Genomic DNA, 25,725 nt, shown 5'->3' with positions numbered 1-25,725 from the left:
CAGACAGTTGGTGCAGATAAACAAGAAAAAGACATGACACAGAGATAATTAAAAAAAGACAGGGGAAAAAAGAGATGTCAGAATAGGGCGTAGTCAGAGAGACAAGGATAAAAGTCAGACACAGATAGTCATCATAGTAGTCTGTGTCTACAACTGACCTTGGCAGTTCTGCAGGTTGAACAGGGGCATGTGCATGATGGTGGGCTCTTCAGGGTATTGCCCCTCAAAAACGTAGCAGTCCTGCGGATGGTCTTTCTCCTCCCTCACACTCTCCTTCACTGGGGGAAAGGGAAGCTTCTGCTGAAGCGCATACTTTTTGGCATTAAACACCGTCTGTGAAGAGCAGAATCAGTAGTATGGTTATGTCAATGTCCTTCTCCAAACCAGCCCCTAGTCCCTACTCCCTAGACACTAATCCCTAGTCCCTATTTCCTAGTCACTAATACCTACTTCCTAGTAACTTTTACCTAGGCCCTAGTCCCTAGGTTAGGGGTGTCACTCATTCCATGGCTGGCTGAGTGGCTCAGGTTTTATTTTTTTTCTTTCAATTAAGACCTCCACAACCAGATGAGGGGAGTTCCTTACTAGTTAGTAACTTCATTTATCAATCAAGTACAATGATGAAGCGAAAACCCTCAGACACTCAGCCCTCCGTGGAATGAGTTTGACATGTGCCCTAGGCCCTACATCCTAGTCACTACTCCCTAGCCCCTACACCCTAGAGAGAGAGCAAGAGAGGGGAGAGAGCGGACAGAAACACAATTAGACCTAACCAAATCATGAGAAAACAAAAAGATAATTACTTGACACATTGGACAGAATTAACAAAAAATCAGAGCAAACTAGAATGCTATTTGGCCCTAAACAGAGAGTATACAGTGGCAGATCCAAACTTAAGGAAAGCTTTGACTATGTACAGATTCAATTAGCATAGCCTTGCTATTGAGAAAGGCCGCTGTAGGCAGACCTGGCTCTCAAGAGAAGACAGGCTATGTGCACACTGCCCGCAAAATGAGGTGGAAACTGAGCAGCACTTCTTTACCTCCTGCCAAATGTATGATCATATTAGAGACATATTTCCCTCAGATTACATAGATTCACAAATCATTTGAAACAAACCCGATTTTGATAAACTCATATCTACTGGGTGAAATACCAGTGTGCCATCACAGCAGCAAGATTTGTGACCTGTTGCCACAGGAAAGGGGCAACCAGTGAAGAACAAACACCATTGTAAATACAACCCATATTTATGTTTAATTATTTTCCCTTTTGTACTTTAATCATTTACGTTGTTACAACACTGTATATAGACATAATGACATTTGTAATGTCTTTTATTCTTTTGGAATTTCTGTGAGTGTAATGTTTACTGTTCATTTTTGTTTATTTCACTTTTGTATATTATCTACTTCACTTGCTTTGGCAATGTTAACATGTGTTTCCCATGCCGATAAAGCCCCTTGAATTGAGAGGGTCACTACTATCTAGGCACATCATGTTCTTCTGAAAGTCTTGAATAGGAATAAACATTGTGTGTGTGTGTGTGTGTGTTTGCCTCAAAGGGGTCTCCTTCGCTGAAGTCCAAGGAGATGATGAGGTCGACCTTCCTCGATGTGCGCAGGACGGGGGGGTAGGGAGAGTTCAACTTTAACCCAGCGTCTACCAGGTGAATCTTCTCTTTGGATGCCATGCTGCTCGGAACGTTAGTATCTGGGGAGATTGAAAGGGGGGTAGAGAGAGGGGTGGGGTAGAGAGAGAAGGGGTTAGAGAGAAATGGGGGTCCAGAGAGAGGAGAAGAGAGAGGAGAGAGGGGGAGCGAGGAGAGAGGAGAGAAATGGGGGTCCAGAGAGAGGAGAAGAGAGAGGAGAGAGGGGGAGCGAGAAGAGAGAGGAGAGAGGGGGTAGAGAGAGGGGGGGTAGAGAGAAATGGGGGTCCAGAGAGAGGAGGAGAGGAGAGAGGGGGAGCCCAGAGAGAGGAGGAGAGGAGAAATGGGGGTCCAGAGAGAGGAGAAGAGAGAGAGAGGGGGTAGAGAGAGGGGGAGCGAGGAGAGAGGGGGTAGAGAGAGGGGGAGCGAGAAGAGAGGGGGTAGAGAGGGGGAGCGAGAAGAGAGAGGGGGTAGAGAGAGGGGGAGCGAGAAGAGAGGGGTAGGGGTAGAGAGGGGGAGCGAGAAGAGAGAGGGGGTAGAGAGAGGGGGAGCGAGAAGAGAGAGGGGGTAGAGAGAGGGGAGCGAGAAGAGAGAGGGGGTAGAGAGAGGGGGAGCGAAGAGAGAGAGGGGGTAGAGAGAGGGGGAGCGAGAGAGAGAGGGGGGTAGAGAGAGGGGAGCGAGGGGGAAGAAGAGAGGGGGTAGAGAGAGAGAAGAGAGAGGGGGTAGAGAGAGGGGGAGCGAGAAGAGAGGGGGGTAGAGGGGGAGCGAGAAGAGAGGGGGGTAGAGAGAGGGGAGCGAGAGAGAGAGGGGGTAGAGAGAGGGGGAGCGAGAAGAGAGAGGGGGTAGAGAGAGAGGGGAGCGAGAAGAGAGAGGGGGTAGAGAGAGGGGAGCGAGAAGAGAGAGGGGGGTAGAGAGAGGGGGAGCGAGAAGAGAGAGGGGGTAGAGAGAGGGGAGCGAGAAGAGAGAGGGGGTAGAGAGAGGGGGAGCGAGAGGGGGAGCGAGAAGAGAGGGGGTAGAGAGAGGGGGAGCGAGAAGAGAGAGGGGGTAGAGAGAGGGGGAGCGAGAAGAGAGAGGGGGTAGAGAGAGGGGGAGCGAGAAGAGAGAGGGGGTAGAGAGAGGGGAGCGAGAGTAGAGAGAGGGGGAGCGAGAAGAGAGAGGGGGGGTAGAGAGAGGGGGGGGAGAGGGGAGCGAGAAGAGAGAGGGGGTAGAGAGAGGGGGAGCGAGAAGAGAGAGGGGGTAGAGAGAGGGGGAGCGAGAAGAGAGAGGGGGGTAGGGGAGCGAGAAGAGAGGGGTAGAGAGAGGGGGAGAAGAGAGAGGGGGTAGAGAGAGGGGGAGCGAGAAGAGAGAGGGGGTAGAGAGGGGGGGAGCGAGAGAGAGGGGGTAGAGAGAGGGGGAGCGAGAAGAGAGAGGGGGTAGGGAGAGGGGAGCGAGAAGAGAGAGGGGGTAGGGAGAGGGGGAGCGAGAAGAGAGAGGGGGTAGGGAGAGGGGGAGCGAGAAGAGAGAGGGGGTAGGAGAGGGGGAGGAGAAGAGAGAGGGGGTAGGGAGAGGGGGAGAGAGAGAGAGAGGGAGAGGGGGGAGAGGGGGAGCGAGAAAGAGAGGGGGTAGGGAGAGAGGGGGGAGCGAGAGAGAGAGGGGGTAGAGAGAGGGGAGCGAGAGAGAGAGGGGGGTAGAGAGAGGGGGAGCGAGAAGAGAGAGGGAGTAGAGAGAGGGGGAGCGAGAAGAGAGAGGGGGTAGAGAGAGGGGAGCGAGAAGAGAGAGGGGGTAGAGAGAGGGGGAGCGAGAAGAGAGAGGGGGTAGAGAGAGGGGGAGCGAGAAGAGAGAGGGGGTAGAGAGAGGGGGAGCGAGAGGAGAGAGGGGGTAGAGAGAGGGGGAGCGAGAGGAGAGAGGGGGTAGAGAGGGGGGCGAGAAGAGAGAGGGGGTAGAGAGAGGGGGGGGAGCGAGAGAGAGAGGGGGTAGAGAGAAGGGGAGCGAGAGAGAGAGGGGGTAGAGAGAGGGGGGAGCGAGGAAGAGAGGGGAGAGAGAGAGGGGAGCGAGAAGAGAGAGGAGAGAGGGGGTAGAGAGAGGGGGAGCGAGAAGAGAGAGGGAGAGAGGGGGTAGAGAGAGGGGGGAGAGAGAGGAGAGAGGAGAGCGAGAAGAGAGAGAGAGAGGGGGTAGAGAGAGGGGGAAGCGAGAAGAGAGAGGGGGTAGAGAGAGGGGAGCGAGAGCGAGAGAGAGAGAGAGGGGGTAGAGAGAGGAGAGAGAGAGGGGGTAGAGAGAGAGGAGAGAGGGGGGGAGCGAGAGGGAGAGGGGGTAGAGAGAGAGAGAGGGGGTAGAGAGAGGAGAGAGGGGGATAGAGAGAAATGGGGGTCCAGAGAGAGGAGAAGAGAGAGGAGAGAGGGGGTAGAGAGAGGGGGATAGAGAGAAATGGGGGGTCCAGAGAGAGGGAGAGAGGAGAGAGGGGGGTAGAGAGAGAAAAGAGAACCAACCAAGAAAGCTGCTATTTTGGAGGGAAACATACGATCCTGATGACTGATACTAGTTATGCTATCAAGTTAGGAAGAGGTCTGATGTTACTGTACCGTCGATCTTGAAGAGGAAGTTGGACGTGGTTCCCCATTCCCATTTTTGGACCAGAGGGAAAATGTTCTGCACAATCCACAACCCTGGGGGAGACACACACACCAATTTCAAATAATTAATTTCAACTGGTCAAAAATAATCCCAGTGATGGAGAGAGTGTATAGTCTGTTCTGTATCCTTGCTTTACTGGAATAACACACACCTTCCGTTGTAATCATACTGAATAGAAAGTAAATAGAAAGGTAAAGGAAAGTACATACTGGATAGAAAGGTAAGTACATACTGGATAGAAAGGTAAGTACATACTGGATAGAAAGGTAAGTACATACTGGATAGAAAGGTAAGTACATACTGGATAGAAAGGTAAGTACATACTGGATAGAAAGGTAAGTACATACTGGATAGAAAGGTAAGTACATACTGGATAGAAAGGTAAGTACATACTGGATAGAAAGGTAAGTACATACTGGATAGAAAGGTAAGTACATACTGGATAGAAAGGTAAGTACATACGTACATACTGGATAGAAAGGGTACATACTGGATAGAAAGGTACATACTGGATAGAAAGGTAAGTACATACTGGATAGAAAGGTAAGTACATACTGGATAGAAAGGTAAGTACATACTGGATAGAAAGGTAAGTACATACTGGATAGAAAGGTAAGTACATACTGGATAGAAAGGTAAGTACATACTGGATAGAAAGGTAAGTACATACTGGATAGAAAGGTAAGTACATACTGGATAGAAAGGTAAGTACATACTGGATAGAAAGGTAAGTACATACTGGATAGATAGTACATACTGGATAGAAAGGTACATACTGGATAGAAAGGTAAGTACATACTGGATAGAAAGGTAAGTACATACTGGATAGAAAGGTAAGTACATACTGGATAGAAAGGTAAGTACATACTGGATAGAAAGGTAAGTACATACTGGATAGAAAGGTAAGTACATACTGGATAGAAAGGTAAGTACATACTGGATAGAAAGGTAAGTACATACTGGATAGAAAGGTAAGTACATACTGGATAGAAAGGTAAGTACATACTGGATAGAAAGGTAAGTACATACTGGATAGAAAGGTAAGTACATACTGGATAGAAAGGTAAGTACATACTGGATAGAAAGGTAAGTACATACTGGATAGAAAGGTAAGTACATACTGGATAGAAAGGTAAGTACATACTGGATAGAAAGGTAAGTACATACTGGATAGAAAGGTAAGTACATACTGGATAGAAAGGTAAGTACATACTGGATAGAAAGGTAAGTACATACTGGATAGAAAGGTAAGTACATACTGGATAGAAAGGTAAGTACATACTGGATAGAAAGGTAAGTACATACTGGATAGAAAGGTAAGTACATACTGGATAGAAAGGTAAGTACATACTGGATAGAAAGGTAAGTACATACTGGATAGAAAGGAAATACTGGATAGAAAGGTAAGTACATACTGGATAGAAAGGTAAGTACATACTGGATAGAAAGGTACGTACATACTGGATAGAAAGGTACGTACATACTGGATAGAAAGGTAAAGGTACGTACATACTGAATAGAAAGGTAAAGGTACGTACATACTGAATAGAAAGGTACGTACGTACATACTGAATAGAAAGGTACGTACATACTGAATAGAAAGGTACGTACATACTGGATAGAAAGGTACGTACATACTGGATAGAATGGTAAGTACATACTGGATAGAATGGTAAGTACATACTGGATAGAAAGGTAAGTACATACTGGATAGAAAGGTAAAGGTAAGTCTTTTTTCTTGAACTGCATTGTTGGTTAAGGGTTAAGGGCTTGTAAGTAAGCATTTCATGGTAAAGTCTACACAACTTGTTTTCGGCACATGTGGCAAATAAAGTTTGATTTGATTTAATGAAAAAAACAACATTACCATCGGAGAGCCAGGAGTTTGTTATTGGCACTTTGTCTGGCTTTTTCGATGTTCTCATCGACTCCCTGGACATCGCTTCATCTGCAGAGAATAAGACAAAGATGACCTCATGGTCTGGCATGTATCACACGGTTTGAAAAAGCACGTGGTAAAAATGAAGCTTCAGACGTCATTGATGTTATACTTTTGATAAAATAATACACACATCGGCACACTGCTTCAAAGTTAGCTGCTTAGAGACTTCCACACATGCCTCAGAGCTCCAGTATCAAACCTAACATCACTAGTTAATGTTAGGCATTAACTTTGAGTGGTTAGGATTAGGCATTAACTTGGAGTGGCTTGGATAAGGGTAAATTGTCAATGGAAAGTACTGTCAAAAATATGCATTAGCAACAATAATTAGAAAACAAATACACTTAAAGCACTTTTGTCAAGATGGACCAGAAACTGATTTGAACTCCTGACGTTCAGGTTGCATGTCATTGTTGTACGCCTGCTCACCAACCCCAATCTACCACCTTGCAAGCCAATCTTCCATTTCTATCCCTCTGCTGGTTACTATTGTCTGATATGTGCGTGCACACACACTTAGCCAGTAACCACTATCCCCTACAGCAGGAACACGTATTCTTTTAGTGACTGAGCGGCTGGACATGATGCTGAACCACAGGGGGCTGGTGGCGGGGGAAATCGGATCATGGGTTCACTGTAATGGATAGAACGGAATGAGAAATCGTACCAAACACGTGTTTGAGATGTGTTTGATAGCGTTCATGATGCCATTCCCAAGCAGTACAATAACCTGTCCTCTGATTTCTCCCTCCACCAGCCTCCCCTAGTTTACCTCTGTTAATAAATATATTTTTCTATTCCATGATCTCTGCGTTGTCTCCCTTTTTGTTACGGGATACGAGCCAGTTCATGACAAGTGATGGCTCATCTGGGATTATATGGTTGGTTCCTAGACATTTTTGCGTATAGTATTTTGTTGCATTATAAGGGATTAATGCTAATTGGGATGCGCTTTAGTTGGTATTCGCTGCATAGTCTTATAAGTGTTTGGTATAGTGCCTTAGAGAAGTATCAGTGATTTTGGTTGTCCTGTGACAACATCAAATGGTGCATTACATGGAAAAGTATGCCAGTAGGCCTAATTCTAGTCTCGTTAAGATAACTGGTAAGTGTATTTTGTTTGTGAGAAAATGTGGAGTTAGTGTTTGATAAACTCTGTAGCTGCTTGTTTGCAGTTTTTGGTACAGCTGTTTTGAGTTGTGCTGTTTGGTAAGCCCAGTGTTGGTTGCCTTTGTTTGTTAAACTTGCCGCTGCGGTGGATAATTAGTTATGTGCTGCGTTGGAGAGAGTAACATTGATTAGTTTCCAGGCCCCTGCACAGGCTGGGAATTCTTGCTCCTCTCACTGTTGGGATAATGAGTTCAATCTGCTGTGTACCTCCAATGAGAGATTTGGGTAGGGTAGTGTCACTTGCTACCCAGAGCTGTAGCCTTTCTTTTCCCTTGTTAGGCTTAGTGACATGTTCCACTTTGAAATACGTTGGGCATGGTCATTTTGTTTGTTATTTTTGTGTGGTATCTGTGGACCGAGCAGTTGTCTCGTTACCGTTGCAGGTGTAGCGTTTGTCCTTCCAGTCTTTTGCCCAGCTGTCTGAGGAGAGGATGAGCTCCAGACTGACTGTCTCTATGAACTTCTTTCTCTCCACCAGGCTGGTTCTCTTCCAGCTCTCAGGGTCCATGTTCCACAGCATCTCGCCCTTACTGCTCACAAGACCTAGAGTCATTATACTCATTATCACACAGTTCATGATAATTCACTCACTCACTCACTCACTCACTCACTCACTCACTCACTCACTCACTCACTCACCCTTCAGTAGCTGTCCCAGTGTGGTGATGACTTCCTTTGTCTTCAGTGGATCTGGATCATCAGCGTACTTGATCAGCTCAGACACACACCTCACCACTCGGGAGGGCACACACTCACACACCTTCTCTTCCACCACCTTACTGCTCTCGTACCCTGCAGAACAAAGCAGGTTGGTCAGGTGTAGCAGAGGGATTTGGAAACACAACCTCCTCTCATGATGAGGTAACCATGTCTGAGACATCTAAATCTCAAGTCCCGCCCTCGGACCTTGAGGATATCCTCTTGGCCAATTCCTTTCCAGCTATTACAATGAGCCTGACCTCCTATAGCTTCGCCCAACAGCCTATCTATAATTGTCTATAATACAATGGGTGGGTCTAATCCTGAATGCTGATTGGATAAAACCAGTTTCCAGCCGGTGTCGATTCCACGGCTAAATCTATGACATTAAAATAGCTGTTTACTCTGTTCCATCTGACTACGTAATTCTCTATCTCAACAGTCCAGCCAGGCAAATTATAAACTTGATCTCTACTATAAAAGCATCTAGACATTATCTCACATTTCTTTTAGACTAACATTTAGTTTTCAACAGCAGAGATTTGTATAAAACTTGCTGTCTATCTCCGACATTTGCAACATTGTTTCAATTTACCAATTCGATCTCCTTGACACGTGAGCAAATTTCTATGCCATGCAAAATTGCGCCTCATTAGCCCACTGTTATGGATGTACTCAAATAATGTCACTAGAAAACAGCTTAATTAAACGAATGCAAATGCGGGTACATTGCTGTTATTCTGGCTTTTTGCCGTGACTGTAATTAGCTGCAATTGGCTAGTTAGCAAGCAAGGGATAAGAACGTCCAAAACCTGGATCCCTCCACAGTCTCAGAGGATCTGGATAATTTTTCGAACCTCTGGATTACAACCAAATTGTGATAACTGTGTGTGATAAATATTACATATTGGATCACTACAGAATACTATTTTTACATTAACATGTAGTTTACCATTAAAATGGTCTGACGGTGATGTGGATATACTCTGTATAAATATCCAGAAAGAAAGAAATTCTCATTCCAATCATTTTAATAGAAAGTTAGCAAAAATAGATGAAATCTTGCTACCATGGAAAGGTAAATACCTTTCTATTTGTGGAAATATTACCCTGATTAACTGTTGAGTCTTTTCCCAGTTGACTTATTTGCTTATGGTCTTGCTTACACCTAGCCAACAGGTTTTAAATTATATGAGAAAAAAATATAGAATTTTATTTGAAACCGCAAGCCAGACAAAATTAAACGGGTCTATTTATATAATGAATATGAATTTGGCGGGCAGAAATGATTAAATATTCAAGCATTAGACATCTCACTAAAGGTTTCAGTCATACAAAAGTTATACTTAAAGACCGAACTGGTTCTCTAGCGAATTAGTAAGAATGTCTCACCTTATATTTTTTTAAAGACCTTTTTCCCTTTATTCAGATTAACCTCTCACTTTGAGTTATTTGAAAATATTGCTATTTTGCAATCAATCAATCAAATGTATTAATAAAGCCCTTTTTACATCAGCTGATGTCACAGAGTGCCATACAGAAACCCAGCCTAAAACCCCAAACAGCAAGCAATGCAGATGTAGATCGACGGTGACTAGGAAAAACTCCCTAGAAAGGCCAAAACCTAGGAAGAAACCTAGAGAGAAACCAGGCTCGGAGGTGTGGCCAGTCCCCTTCGGGTGTGCCAGGTAGAGATTAAAACAATCATCTTGGTTGTTTGCAATTGAAATGTAATCAAATAATACACCAAATATTGTGGTTAAACTCAAATATATTAATTGATTAAAAAAACATTTGTTTAAAAATAAATAAGTATCATCTTTGTAGATGATATCATAAATAGGACTGGTGGAGTTATGTCACACATGCAGCTAACAGAAACATATGGAAATGTCTGCTCTACCCAAAATTACAACCAAATAATTGCAGCATTTACCTCAAATGTAAGGAACTTAAAAAAACAACTGTACTTAACTAGGCAAGTTGGTTAAGAAAAAATTCTTATTCACAAAGACGGCCAAACCCGGACGACACTGGGCCAGTTGTGCGCCGCCCTATGATACAGCATGGAATCGAACAAGGAACTATTGTGTCACCTCTAGCACTGAGATGCAGTGCCTTGGACCGCTGCAACACTCAGGAACCCAGAATTGGTTAAAGGAAATTGTGATAAATAAAAAAGTATCAGTTTCATTTAAGGACCAAAGAATTTACCGCTGTGCCATATAGATTGCGAAATAGTTGACGTACCGATTCCATGGCACATGGTTTTTGAACTGATACGCAAAATGACGCCAGATTCAAAACTTTTCCATTTAAATGATTATACTAATTCTCGCAACCAATAGAATGTTATTTATATGGGGGATACAACCTTCCCAGCAAAGCAGATATTGCTGTGAAGAGGAGGAATCATTGGATCATTTGTTTTGGTACTGTCCATAAGGTCACAGGTCCAGGAATGGTTGAAGAATTGTAATATTTACCTGGACCAAACCCTGCAGATGGCACTACTGGGCGATCTGAAAAGTCATAGTCAATTGATCAATAATATAATAATACTTTTAACAAAACAGTTTATTTTAAATGTACAATCTGTAAAAACAATGAGAATAGAAAAGTTCAGAACTTTTGTGAAAGATCACAGCACAGTAGAAAAATATATGGCAAATAGAAATCAATGGATGGTGTTAAGAGATAGATGGAAGGGGTTAAATGGAGCTGAAGATTGGGACTAATAACAACTAATAACAACAAGATAACTAATGTAAAACATACTGTGCCCGTAAAACGTATACAGGTTAAGAACTGTTTTGAAAAAGTACAGTTTGAAAGATATGGCAATTAGAAATCAAAACGGATGGACATCAGAAATAGATGGGAGAGGTTGAGAGTAGAGGAAGGACAGGAGTAAAAACATGGAAATGTATACATTTTATAAAGGTACTGTTCTCCCCACTGTATGTATGTATGTATATTTTCAAAAAATATATGGGGGATTGGAAGCGATGAAGACAATTACATTGATGGAAGCTATAATCTACCTGCAATATTAAAGATGATCACAGCCAGTATGGCAAAGGAACATTGAGAACAAACGACTGGGTCACGCCCATAGATGCAGAACAAAAAGACTGAACGACTGGATCACATCTCTAACAACTTAACCGACCAGCCGGCTTGGGTAGCAACCCTAGATTTGTGTTGCGACTATATCTTGTGGAAGGATGAAATAGTATTAATAAATTCATCAAAATGTTTTTAATAAAAATGTCAATCATTATTTGAATATGTAACTAGCCCATTGTATAAAAGTGATTAAGTCCTCGAAGCCGGTGTTTGGAGGATATATTGGCACAGTTCGCCGACCCTTGGCTTTCTCTCGAGCCTAACAACTCCTGTGCCAAAATATCCTCCAAACATCGGCTTCACTGGCATTATCACTTAACAACTAGCAGGCTAACTAGCATGCTGTACTGTAGCTTACCTCCAAACAAGCTCCAGATCCTTTTTACTACCTCATCATTGTTTATCTGCATGTCTGCAATGGCACTACCACAGATACCTGCCCAGCAACAACAAACAAACAACAATAAATTGATGTGTGGGTGTGTGCACACGTTTGCTTGTACATGTGTGTGTCTATGGGTTCCCCACCTTGCAGCAGAACCATGTCCATTTCCTTCCTCTTCTCTCTCAGAGCTCCACCTTTAAACTTGCTCCCAAGACAGGAAGTGGGGATGAAAGCGCCCAATCCGGAGAAGCCACTCTCGTAGGGGGTCATCTCAAACCACACCCCTACAGAAAATTGGTAAATTACAGAAATGTACATTAATTGGCTTTGTCTGAAATGACAAACTATTCGCTATGTAGCCCGACTGGGACTAATGCCTGGCTTGCTTTTTGGGTGTCTACAGATGAGTGTTAGTTCATATGATTCATATTGCATGAGTTGTTTATATTATTTATATTGTTCTTGCACTGTGAGACAATTGTCTTTGTTAAAAATGTAATGCAATTACATTTGATTGATTGATGCTGCGTTCACTATGCACTCGGAACTAGGAAACTAAGAATGTTCTGAACTTCCGAGCTTGCATGAACCCTGCATAAGTCACCTTTAGTGTCATCCTGTTTGTGGCAGTCTAGTTCTATGGCGCTGTAGATGGGGTAGGGTTTGATGATGTGAGCATCTTCAGAGAGACAGCGAGTGTGCATCTGATGCAGGAGAGAGAGAACAAGGGGGAAGAGATGGGAGTGGAGAGATGGGGGGGGGGTGGAGAGACAGGGAAAGATGGGGGAGGGGGCGAAAGAGAGAACAACCGTGGTGAAGAGATGATGGGGGGGATTATTAGCCTAACAGAGGCAGTCACACAAATACACACACTGGCAGACAGACAGACATACACGCAAACACACAAACATACACTGACCTCTTTCATGAAATAGGAGGCAGTGAAGGCGCCCCAGAAGTCAGTGAGGTTGATGTCCTGGTTTTCTTCTTTCCTCAATTTCAGCCACTCCACAGCTTTGCTCAAGTTCACTTTAGGACCCCTCAGCTTCTTTATAATTTCATCACAACGCTTACTTAACGACAAGGCTGGATCGCTGTACAGGGATGACATGCACCTGTGTGTGTGTGTGTGTGTGTGTGTGTGTGTGTGTGTGTGTGTGTGTGTGTGTGTGTGTGTGTGTGTGTGTGTGTGTGTGTGTGTGTGTGTGTGTGTGTGTGTGTGTGTGTGTGTGTGTGTGTGTGTGTGTGTGTGTGTGTGTGTGTGTGTGTGTGTGTGTGTGTGTGTGAAGGAGAGAGCAAGATATCTAGCATATTCAAAATGAACTTTCCTGCTAAAAACAATAGTAAATAAGTGTGTGTATACCAGGTGGTGCCAGACACCCCACACATATAGAGGAGGCTGCCCAGCAGGTTGTCCTGTTCCAGCTGATGCAGAGATCCCAGCATGCCCACTGCTGCCCTCTCTCCTCCACCTGACCCCAGCAACGCTATGTTAGGAACATCCTCCTGAGAGATGAGGAGAGAGAGACAGAAAGAGAGGAATAAAAGAGAGAGATATAGAGAGAACAAAAGACAGACAGAGAGAGACAGAGAGATCAAATATAAAGGATTTTACATCAGTATCCCATCATACAGTGTGTTATATAAGGATAATGGAGGGGGCAGGGCTAACAACTGGCAGCTGGAGAGATGGGAGTGGGCTCCATATGTAGTTGGCTGTGGCGAGAGATGTGCGAGAGAGTGATTAAAAGATAGAGAAGACAGGACTACCCACCAGTTCACAGTTGAAACCCTGACCTTTCAGCCACTTCTTAATCTGAGTCTTCCTCTCCTTCACATACTTTATCTCTTCATCATTGATGGAGTCAGACAGACGCACAGTCTGACAGAATGAATGAGAGACAGAAAAAAAGATGATACAGTTTGGTTTAACTGAGCCATAACACTTCTAAAGTAACATAGTATTTCAATGAAAAGTTAGTTGATTCTGATATCTTATACTCTTACTTTGTCAGGAAAGTGTATTTTATTCCTTAATTCTGGATGCGTATTCATAGCTATGTATTACAGTACGGTGTGGTGTTACATACAAATGTCATCCTCATATTCTGATGAAGCATTTATTTGGGCTGCAATCTGAGGTGCAGTTAACTCTAATGAACTTATCCTCTACAACAGAGGTAACTCTGGGTCTTCCTTTTCTGTGGCCGTCCTCATGAGACCCAGTTTCATCATAACGATGGGTGGTTTTCGCGACTGCACTTGAAGAAACTTTAAAAGTTCTTGACATTTTCCAAATGGACTGACCTTCAAGTCTTAAAGTAATGATGGACTGTCATTACTCTTAGTTTTTTTGAGCTGTACTTGGCATTATATGGACTCTGTGTTTTGCCAAATAGGGTTATCTTCTGTATACCACCCCTACTTTGTCACAACACAACTGACTATAATGATAGGCGTGATTACCGACAACAATGATACGGCCTACAGGGAGGAGGTGAGGGCCCTCGGAGTGTGGTGTCAGGAAAATAACCTCACATTCAATGTCAACAAAACAAAGGAGATGATCGTGAACTTCAGGCAACAGCAGAGGGAGCAGTCCCCTATCTACATTGATGGGACAGTAGTGGAAAGTTTTAAGTTTCTCGGCATACACATCACGGACAAACAGAAATGGTCCACTCACACAGACAGCATTGTGAAGAAGGAGGAGCAGCGCCTCTTCAGCCTCCTGAGGTTGAAGAAATTTGGCTTGTCACCAAAAAACCTCACTGATAAAAACATCCTAAATATTGATTCTATACATCGTTTGACATGTTTCTACGAACTGCAATGGAACTGTTTTGACTTTTCTTCTGGACCTAGTGCTCGCGCCTTGTGAATTTGGATTTGTGAACTAAACAAAAAGGAGGGATTTGGACATAAATGATGGACTTTATCGAACAAAACAAACATTTATTGTGGAACTTATTCCTGGTAGTGCATTCCGATGAAGATCATCAAAGGGGCGGCAGGGTAGCCTAGTGGTTAGAGTGTTGGACTAGTAACCTAAAGGTTGCATTTTCAAATCCCTGAGCTGACAAGGTACAAATCTTTCGTTCTTCCCCTTGAACAGGCAGTTAACCCACTGTTCCTAGGACATCATTGAAAATAAGAATTTGTTCTTATTAACTTACTTGCCTAGTTAAATAAAGGTAAAATTAAAAATGTAAAAAAAGATAAGCGAATATTTATAATGCTATTTCTAACTTCTGTTGACTCCACAACATGGCGGGAATCTGTATGTCTTGTTTTGGTCTCTGAGCGCTGTACTCAGATTATTCCACAGTGTGCTTTCGCTGTACAGCTTTTTTAAAGTCTGACACAGCGGTTGCATTAAGGAGAAGTATATCTTTAATTCCATGCATAACACTTGTATTTTCATCATCATTTATGATGAGTATTTTTGTAAATTGATGTGGCTCTCTGCAAAAACACCGGATGTTTCGGAAGCTAAACATTACTGAACATAATGCGCCGATGTAAACTGAGGTTTTTGGATATAAATGTGAACTTTATCGAACAAAAGATACATGTATTGTGTAACATGAAGTCCTATGAGTGCCATCTGATGAAGATCAAAGGTTAGTGATTAATTGTATCTCTATATCTGTTTTTGTGACTCCTCTCTTTGGCTGGAAAAATGGCTGTGTTTTTATGTGACTAGACACTGACCTAACATAATCGCATGGTATGCTTTCGTCGTAAAGCCTTTTTGAAATTGGACACTGTGGTGGGATTAACAACAAGTGTATCTTTAAAATGGTGTAAAATACTTGTATGTTTGAGGAATTTTAATTATGAGATTTCTGTTGTTTGAATTTGGCGCCCTGCACTTTCACTGGCTGTTGTCAAATCGATCCCATTAACGGGACTTCAGCTCGTCTCATCCCTAAGAAGTTTTAAACAATGCCACTTGATATGTTTTCATACCCTACATTACTCATCTCATATGTATATACTGTACTCTATACCATCTACTGCATCTTGCCTATGCCGTTCACGCATCACTCATTCATATATTTTTATGTACATATTCGTATTCATTCCTTTACACTTGTGTGTAGTAGTTGGGTAGTTGTTGTGAAATTGTTAGGTTAGATTACTTGTTAGATATTACTGCATGGTCGGAACTAGAAGCACAAGCATTCCGCTACACTCACATTAACATCTGCTAACCATGTGTATGTGACAAATACATTTCATTGGATTTGAACTGATTGGCTCAAACAAACAAATTAAGAAGGAAAACAAATTGAAATGAAATTGAAATGCATTCCAGGCCACCTCATGAAGCACGTTGAGAGAATGCCAAGAGTTGTCATGGAAAATTGCAAGATTATGTTATAATGCTTGTATTGCATTTTAAGGGTTGTTTTATTCGACAGAATAGAGTATTCTGTTAACTTTTTGTGGGTGTGTTCTACTGAGGATGGGCCTCTATGAGATAGCACTGACAGAGAAGATTCACAATGTCTTTGGGTGATTAAACCTAAAGAGCATTCCAGATAACATGAGGTAATGGTTTTGTGCTATGAAGTACCAGGAATGAGATTAGAACCTCGTCTTAGGGACCAAAATGAACAATGATTTATAGCGAATGTTATCTGGCTAGGGGATACTCCTTTCTCAATTATAAAGTCCCTTTGTGAACTGTTCCTAGGATCTGTGGTTTGTCATGTAGGTTATCAATAAGATATTTACAATATTGTGTGGTTTCTTTCAGACAAATGTCCTATTCTATATTGTGAAGATGAGTTTCTTACCTTAGGAGTATTTCTTGGTTGCAACATTGTTCTCACTGAGTCAACTAAACAGATCCTTTAAACACAAACCAATCCCTTTGTTTGTATCCATGTCATAGGGTCAGAAAACTCTTGATAAGATCTTATTCGTAGTAAAAATACATTAATAATAATAACATTACTGTGATTGACAATTACCCTAAATTATCACATTTGTGTCCAAGGACTTATAGTACTCAGTTGAAACCCAAAGACATTCTAATATATATTAATATGTCCTAAACACATCTATCAATGTGACTTCAGAACTAGAAGCCAAAGACTCTAGACTGATTTGAATATAGGTCACCTGTATCATTCTATTACACAACAATCAATCACATTTATTTATATAGCAATTTTTTCAAAGACAGATTGTCAAAGGGTTTTACAACAATATCATATATATATAATCGATAAAATAATACAACTACCTACAAAAGCTACTTGCAGTGTTTAGACAGAGATGTCTTACCAGAGATGTATAGTACAGCAGACTAGTCCAGTCTTAATCTTCACCTCCAAGTTGATCTCCTCTTGATCTCCACACTCTAGTCCCGTCCTCTGTCATCTTATATAGGCCCAGTTACACACACACACACACACACACACACACACACACACACACACACACACACACACACACACACACACACACACACACACACACACACACACACACACACACACACACACACACACGCTGGGAGTGACAGATACTGGGATAATACCCAGGAGAAACTTAACTGTTGCTCAGTACCACATAATTAGTGACACATCCTTGGGGAACAGGAGTGGTAGGATATTTTGGGGCTGATGTTCTCATACTGAATAATACCAGTAGACCTACACCTATGCCCATTTAACATTCACTTGTACCAACATGACATGTCACTTGCCTCATATTTTGTTTTAATGTCACTCAGCCTTACTGATGTACCTTAATGCTGCTACAGTATATACAGTATTTGCCCTGACTGCTATGCAAAACTCTCTCTGTTTTTTGTCATGTCATGTTGTCTTTGTGATTAGTGAATAACCTCAATGACTGGGCAACCAACAACAATGTTAACATTGGAGCACATGCAAATAAGACTTGATTTACGCGTGTCAAAAGTCTCATTGTTTTCTAATTGTCTCATTTAATTATGAAGTGATCAGGGGTGAAAGTAGAATGCATTACCTCCTGGTATGGGATCTCCTATGTATGCACACACATGTCAAACAATCACCTCAAAGGTCTCCTTTACTAGGCTACCTGCACACATTCATCCACTACCAACATACATGCATTTCCAGCCTTGTGGTGAATGGGAAGATACATTTGTTACACAAAACACCAAAAAGGTCATGACATTTGGCAGTTGTCAATTAGGCCAGAATTCATGCCTCCACTGCTGTCCGCGCACATCTAGGCCACTCATCTCTGCCTTGAAAAGAAAAATGTCAATGTTCTCGTAGAATAGCATCACATTTTGGAGCGTAGGCTATACCACCGGTTTTCAAGTCCATTCGTTCAATTGTCTGACTGCCAGTAATTATAATGGTGTAACAGCCTACAGTTTTCCTGGCATTTTGTTTTCATTACAGTACGGTGCACCCCAACTATTTATTTTTCCGGTATGCATACCGGACCTTACCACCTTACTTTCACCCCTGGATGTGCTAGAATTGGACCTTTCTGGATGTTTAACACCATTTAATTCAACAGTGGGAAGTTATCTTCATGAAAGTAGCTCATGCAGTTACTGAAACAGTGATACCTCTTGAATGACAGTAGATATTTCTGTTCTGATTTCAGATTTCAATGGTATTCACAAATGACGTGGATTTAAGCCTCCTCATCATAAACTCCACAAACAGCTGATTTGCCTGCTTCAACATTGCATCACACTGCTTCCTCCATTCCTGGAGAGGGTGGCTTGAAGCATCATCGTCAAAAGCCCCACAAACGCCGTTGCCTGCTTCAACATGCCATCACGTTGCTTCCTCCATTCCTGAAGAGGGTGGCTTGAAGCATTATCACAACCTCCACAAGCCCTGCTGATTCAACTCTGGTTTACATCACATGAAGTGCAGCCTAGCAGGTACCTCTCTTGTTATAAAACTGTAGTTTCTTCATATCTCCCAGAATTGTTTTTATTTTTATTTCACCTTTATTTAACCAGGTAGGCCAGTTGAGAACAAGTTCTCATTTACAACTGCGACCTGGCCAAGATAAAGCAAAGCAGTTCGACACAAACAACACAGAGTTACACAAGGAATAAACAAGTGTACAGTCAATAACACAATAGAAAAATCTATAAAATGTCACGTACGTGAGGAGAGACAGACCAAGGCGCAGCGGAAATTGAGTTCCACATATCTATTTAAAGTGAACCTTGAACAACAGCAACACTACACTACACTACACTAATGAACCGTGGTGCACAAACACAAAATATTATCTCACAAACACAGGTGGGAAAAATGCTACCTAAATATGATACCCAATTAGAGACAGCTATTACCAGCTGCCTCTAATTGGGAATCATACAAATCACCAACATAGAAAAATAAACTAGAACCCCACATAGAAATTATAAACTAGAATACCCCCCAGTCACGCCCTGACCTACTACACCATAGAGAAACAAGGGCTCTCTATGGTCAGGGCATGGCATATACAGTGTGTGCAAATGTAGTAAGATTAGGGAGGTAAGGCAATAATCAGGCCATAGTAGTGAAATAATTACTATTTAGCAATTTAACACTGGAGTGATAGATGTGCAGAAGATGAATGTGCAAGTAGAGATACTGGGGTGCAAAGGAGCAAAAAATAAATAACAATATGGGGATAGGGTAGATGGGTGGACTATTTACAGATGGGCTGTGTACCGGTGCAATGATCGGTAAGCTGCTGTGACAGCTGATGCTTGTTTAACCTCCAATCCTTTCCTGACATCCCAAACATCCCATGGTGTGTTACCTGGAAACAGAGATGGTAGTTTCTATGTATTAATACTGAATCAGTGGTGGAAAATACATTATTACCTGTTTCTCTTTAGTTATACCATTATATCCCTCCCTTCCCCATAACTAACATAACAGTGACATATGTCCTTGTAGGTGGCACTAAATTGCTATGACATGACAAACAAAGCCCAGTTTAGTTCTTTATTGACAAAAAAGAGGTCCACAAGATATGACTAATGATGGATAACACAGGTGACATTCAGTGACATTGCGCCTGTTTCCCTCTCATTGACTAGATTGCTCCCACCTGGTCTTGACTAATCCCGACTGCCTTCCAGTCTCAGTACCAGCCTCTTTAAAATAATCTTTATTGAAGTTTTTCACATTTTTCCATTATAATAGGTTAGATCATATATATATATAAATATATATATATATATATATATATATATATATATATATATATATATATATATATATATATATACACAAATCAGCTTTCACACCAATAAAAGGGTTCATTTTTAGTCCACATAATAACATGGTGTACATATTTAATAGTGTTCATGGAAGTTTTTGTAGGACATCTGTTTCTTGGAGTCCTGCTTTCTTCAAAAAGTTGTTTTATAGTCAAACATCTTGTCTTCCAACTTATTGTTCACAATGCACATTATTGCTGTCATGTTCTGACCTTAGTTCCTTTATTATGTCTTTGTGTTAGTTTGGTCAGGGCGTGAGTTGGGGTGGGTAGTCTATGTTCTTTTTTCTATGTAGTATTTATGTGTCTGGCCTGGTATGGTTCTCAATCAGAGGCAGGTGTCGTTCGTTATTTCTGATTGAGAATCATACTTAGGTAGCCTGTTTTCCCCATTTTAGTTGTGGGTGAATGTTTTCTGTCTCTGTGTCTTCACCGGACAGAACTTTTTCGTTTATTCTCCTTGTTATTTTGTTTTTTGTGTTCAGTATTAATAACTATCAACATGGACACATACCACGCTGCATATTGGTCCGATCCTTCATACTCCTCGTCAGAGGAAGACGGATCTCGTTACAATTGCCCACCATAGATCTTTAGTATTGTCATCCATGTCTGTATGGAAGACACCATGAAAGACACTCTTGGCATTTATACATCAAAATCAATACTTCTCACCAGATCCCATAATTCATTAGTTCTGTAGCAGCTCAATGAAAGGTGTTCTAAACTACTTCATCATGACGATTAGGAAAAGGACAAAATGAGCTTTTAACAAAACAGCTCCACTTGACTACAGCACTGGTAGGCCTAAACATCATACAGAAATCAACCATGCAGTATCTTTCAGCAATTTCAACATTCAATATGTGCTGGATTTACAGCTAAGGTGACCACATCTAAAAAAAACAATGCGGGACGAGGGAAACAATTGGGCAGGTTGATTGATCATATTCAAAAGGCGACATACATAGCATTAAGGAAACCTGCTCTTTCCATGACATAAACTGACCAGGTGAAACCAGGTGAAAGTTATGATCCCTTATTGATGTCACTTGTTAAATCCCCTTCAATCAATTTAGATGAAGGAGAAGAGACAAGTTAAAGAAGGAATTTTAAGCCTTGAGACAATTGAGACATGGATTGTGTTTATGTGCCATTCAGAGGGTGAATGGGAAAGACAAAATATTGAAGTGCCTTTGAACGGGGGTATGGTAGTAGGTACCAGGTGCACCGGTTTGTGTCAAGAACTACACCGCTGGTTGGTTTTTCACACTCAACAGTTTCCCGCCTGTATCAAAAATGGTCCCCTACCCGGAGCCTCGGAGAGAGGGCACACACACTCAAACAGGGAATTCGCTAAATCAACCAAAAGTTGCTGGGCAGCATTAAAAAGTAGTTCAATGTGTCGCTATACGCTTTAAATAATAAAAATAGCAGGAGGGGGTCTGAAACCTCACTGCATTTGTGAAACACCTTCAACCATAAACCTTTGCCTCTGAGAATAACATTGACATTGGTGACTGAGTTCATCAGGCCGTGTATAGGGGATGTTGTTCCCACTGTGACGATTAAAACCTATCCAAACCAAAAACCTTAGATAGATGACAGTATTCACGCAAAACTGAAAGCACGAACCACCGCCATTTAACCACGGCAACATGACTGGGAATATTATTGAATACAAACAGTCCAGATATGCCCTCTGTAAGGCAATCCAACAGGCAAAACAAAGTGGAGTCACAATTCAACAGGCAAAACAAAGTGGAGTCACAATTCAACAGGCAAAACAAAGTGGAGTCACAATCCAACAGCTCAGACAGGAGACGTATGTGGCAGGAACTCCAGACAATCACGGATTACACCAGTGTCTTGCTCCCAGACAATCACGGATTACACCAGTGTCTTGCTCCCAGACAATCACGGATTACACCAGTGTCTTGCTCCCAGACAATCACGGATTACACCAGTGTCTTGCTCCCAGACAATCACGGATTACACCAGTGTCTTGCTCCCAGACAATCACGGATTACACCAGTGTCTTGCTCCCAGACAATCACGGATTACACCAGTGTCTTGCTCCCAGACAATCACGGATTACACCAGTGTCTTGCTCCCAGACAATCACGGATTACACCAGTGTCTTGCTCCCAGACAATCACGGATTACACCAGTGTCTTGCTCCCAGACAATCACGGATTACACCAGTGTCTTGCTCCCAGACAATCACGGATTACACCAGTGTCTTGCTCCCAGACAATCACGGATTACACCAGTGTCTTGCTCCCAGACAATCACGGATTACACCAGTGTCTTGCTCCCAGACAATCACGGATTACACCAGTGTCTTGCTCCCAGACAATCACGGATTACACCAGTGTCTTGCTCCCAGACAATCACGGATTACACCAGTGTCTTGCTCCCAGACAATCACGGATTACACCAGTGTCTTGCTCCCAGACAATCACGGATTACACCAGTGTCTTGCTCCCAGACAATCACGGATTACACCAGTGTCTTGCTCCCAGACAATCACGGATTACACCAGTGTCTTGCTCCCAGACAATCACGGATTACACCAGTGTCTTGCTCCCAGACAATCACGGATTACACCAGTGTCTTGCTCCCAGACAATCACGGATTACACCAGTGTCTTGCTCCCAGACAATCACGGATTACACCAGTGTCTTGCTCCCAGACAATCACGGATTACACCAGTGTCTTGCTCCCAGACAATCACGGATTACACCAGTGTCTTGCTCCCAGACAATCACGGATTACACCAGTGTCTTGCTCCCAGACAATCACGGATTACACCAGTGTCTTGCTCCCAGACAATCACGGATTACACCAGTGTCTTGCTCCCAGACAATCACGGATTACACCAGTGTCTTGCTCCCAGACAATCACGGATTACACCAGTGTCTTGCTCCCAGACAATCACGGATTACACCAGTGTCTTGCTCCCAGACAATCACGGATTACACCAGTGTCTTGCTCCCAGACAATCACGGATTACACCAGTGTCTTGCTCCCAGACAATCACGGATTACACCAGTGTCTTGCTCCCAGACAATCACGGATTACACCAGTGTCTTGCTCCCAGACAATCACGGATTACACCAGTGTCTTGCTCCCAGACAATCACGGATTACACCAGTGTCTTGCTCCCAGACAATCACGGATTACACCAGTGTCTTGCTCCCAGACAATCACGGATTACACCAGTGTCTTGCTCCCAGACAATCACGGATTACCCCAGTGTCTTGCTCCCAGACAATCACGGATTACACCAGTGTCTTGCTCCCAGACAATCACGGATTACACCAGTGTCTTGCTCCCAGACAATCACGGATTACACCAGTGTCTTGCTCCCAGACAATCACGGATTACACCAGTGTCTTGCTCCCAGACAATCACGGATTACACCAGTGTCTTGCTCCCAGACAATCACGGATTACACCAGTGTCTTGCTCCCAGACAATCACGGATTACACCAGTGTCTTGCTCCCAGACAATCACGGATTACACCAGTGTCTTGCTCCCAGACAATCACGGATTACACCAGTGTCTTGCTCCCAGACAATCACGGATTACACCAGTGTCTTGCTCCCAGACAATCACGGATTACACCAGTGTCTTGCTCCCAGACAATCACGGATTACACCAGTGTCTTGCTCCCAGACAATCACGGATTACACCAGTGTCTTGCTCCCAGACAATCACGGATTACACCAGTGTCTTGCTCCCAGACAATCACGGATTACACCAGTGTCTTGCTCCCAGACAATCACGGATTACACCAGTGTCTTGCTCCCAGACAATCACGGATTACACCAGTGTCTTGCTCCCAGACAATCACGGATTACACCAGTGTCTTGCTCCCAGACAATCACGGATTACACCAGTGTCTTGCTCCCAGACAATCACGGATTACACCAGTGTCTTGCTCCCAGACAATCTAAACACCTTCAGACAAGCTAAACACCTTCTTCGCCCATTTTAGGATAACATAGTGCCACCGACACCTTGTTCTCTGTTGTCGCCAATGTGAGTAAGACATTTAAGTGTGTTAACCTCCGCAAGGCTGCCGGCCCAAACGGCATCCCTAGCCGTGTCCTGAAAGCATGCGCAGACCAGCTGGCTGGAGTGTTTACAGATATATTAAATCTCTCCCTATCTCAGTGTGCTGTCCCCACTTGCTTCAAAATGTCCACCATTGTTCCTGTACCCAAGAAAGTGAACAAAATGACTATCGCCCCATAGCACTCACTTCTGTCATCATGAAGTGCTTTTATTTATTTACTTAATATATATATATATATATATATATATATATATTACAGTTTTCAACCCACCTCGCCACTAATTAGCCTACTAGAGGAGCTGATCATGGACCATAGGAAAAGGCGGACCGAACAGGCCCCCATTAACATCAACAGGGCTGTAGTGGAGCGGGTCGAGAGTTTCAAGTTCCTTGGTGTCCACATCACCAACAAACTATCATGGTCCAAACACACCAAGACAGGGCACGACAACACCTTTTCCCCCTCAGGGGATTGAAAAGATTTGGTATGGGTCCCCAGATCCTCAAAAAAGTTCTACAGCTGCACCATTAAGAGCATCCTGACTGGTTGCATCACCGCTTGGTATGGCAACTGCTTGGCATCTGACCGTAAGGCGCTACAAAGTTTACTCCGTACGGTCCAGTACATCACTGGGAACAAGCTTCCTGCCATTCAGGACCGCTACACCAGGCGATGACAGAGGAAGGCCCAAAAAATGTGCAAAGACTCGTCACCCAAGTCAGCGACTGTTCTCTCTGCTATCACACGGCAAGCTGTACCGGGGTGCCAAGTCTAGGACCAAAAGGCAACAGCTTCTCAACAGCTTCTACCCCCAAGCCATAAGACTGCTGACCAATTAATCAAATGGCTACCCAGACTATTACATTGACCCCCCTTTGTTTTTACACTGCTGCTACTTGCTGTTTATTATCTATGCATAGTCACTTTACTCCTACCTACATGTACACATTACCTCGACTAACCTGTACCCCCACACATTGACTTGGTACCGGTACCCTCTGTATATAGCCTTGGTATTGTTATTTCATTGTGTTACATTTTATTAGATTTTTTACTTTAGTTTATTTAGTAAATATTTTGTTAATTATATTGCTTGAACTGCATTGTTGGTTAAGGGCTTGTAAGTAAGCATTTCACGGTAAGGTCTACATTGTTGGTTAAGGGCTTGTAAGTAAGCATTTCACGGTAAGGTCTACATTGTTGGTTAAGGGCTTGTAAGTAAGCATTTCACGGTAAGGTCTACATTGTTGGTTAATTTCTTGCGTCGAGCCATCCCGGATCCGGGATCGTGACTACAGCCTCAACTCTATTACCATAACGCAACGTTAACTATTCATGAAAATCGCAAATGAAATGAAATAAATCTGCGAAATGAAATAAATCTGCTCCTGTTGGTTAAGGGCTTGTAAGTAAGCATTTCACGGTAAGGTCTACACTGTTGTTTAAGGGCTTGTAAGTAAGCATTTCACGGTAAAGTCTACACTGTTGGTTAAGGGCTTGTAAGTAAGCATTTCACGGTAATGTCTACACTGTTGGTTAAGGGCTTGTAAGTAAGCATTTCACTGTGAGGTCTACACTGTTGGTTAAGGGCTTGTAAGTAAGCAGTTCACTGTGAGCTCTACACTGTTGGTTAAGGGCTTGTAAGTAAGCATTTCACGGTAAGGTCTACACTGTTGGTTGAGGGCTTGTAAGTAAGCATTTCACTGTGAGGTCTACACTGTTGGTTAAGGGCTTGTAAGTAAGCATTTCACGGTAAGGTCTACATTGTTGGTTAAGGGCATGTAAGTAAGCATTTCACGGT

General features: G+C 42.9%; 1 protein-coding gene across 1 annotated transcript in view; it reads right to left on the bottom strand.

Moving 5' to 3' along the window:
- LOC124008100 (cytosolic phospholipase A2 gamma-like) overlaps nucleotides 1-16,989 on the bottom strand; it is a 27,464-nt gene extending 10,475 nt beyond the window's left edge. The window contains exons 1-15 of the mRNA XM_046319074.1: nucleotides 16,882-16,989; nucleotides 16,389-16,443; nucleotides 13,358-13,465; nucleotides 12,947-13,089; nucleotides 12,503-12,698; nucleotides 12,188-12,287; nucleotides 11,727-11,867; nucleotides 11,557-11,634; nucleotides 10,556-10,591; nucleotides 8,010-8,162; nucleotides 7,746-7,913; nucleotides 6,126-6,206; nucleotides 4,207-4,290; nucleotides 1,559-1,713; nucleotides 159-333 (exon numbers count right to left, since the gene is read on the bottom strand). Coding sequence (XP_046175030.1) covers nucleotides 159-333; nucleotides 1,559-1,713; nucleotides 4,207-4,290; nucleotides 6,126-6,206; nucleotides 7,746-7,913; nucleotides 8,010-8,162; nucleotides 10,556-10,591; nucleotides 11,557-11,634; nucleotides 11,727-11,867; nucleotides 12,188-12,287; nucleotides 12,503-12,698; nucleotides 12,947-13,089; nucleotides 13,358-13,465; nucleotides 16,389-16,415 — 1,645 coding nt within the window. The 5' untranslated portion in view covers nucleotides 16,416-16,443; nucleotides 16,882-16,989. The remainder of the gene's footprint in view (nucleotides 1-158; nucleotides 334-1,558; nucleotides 1,714-4,206; nucleotides 4,291-6,125; nucleotides 6,207-7,745; nucleotides 7,914-8,009; nucleotides 8,163-10,555; nucleotides 10,592-11,556; nucleotides 11,635-11,726; nucleotides 11,868-12,187; nucleotides 12,288-12,502; nucleotides 12,699-12,946; nucleotides 13,090-13,357; nucleotides 13,466-16,388; nucleotides 16,444-16,881) is intronic.
- Between the last annotated feature and the right edge of the window lie 8,736 nt (nucleotides 16,990-25,725).

Source organism: Oncorhynchus gorbuscha, linkage group LG21, assembly GCF_021184085.1.
Source record: "Oncorhynchus gorbuscha isolate QuinsamMale2020 ecotype Even-year linkage group LG21, OgorEven_v1.0, whole genome shotgun sequence".
Classification (NCBI taxonomy): Eukaryota; Metazoa; Chordata; class Actinopteri; order Salmoniformes; family Salmonidae; genus Oncorhynchus; species Oncorhynchus gorbuscha.
Note: the sequence above shows the minus strand (reverse complement) of the source record. Positions and strands in the feature narration are given on the sequence as shown.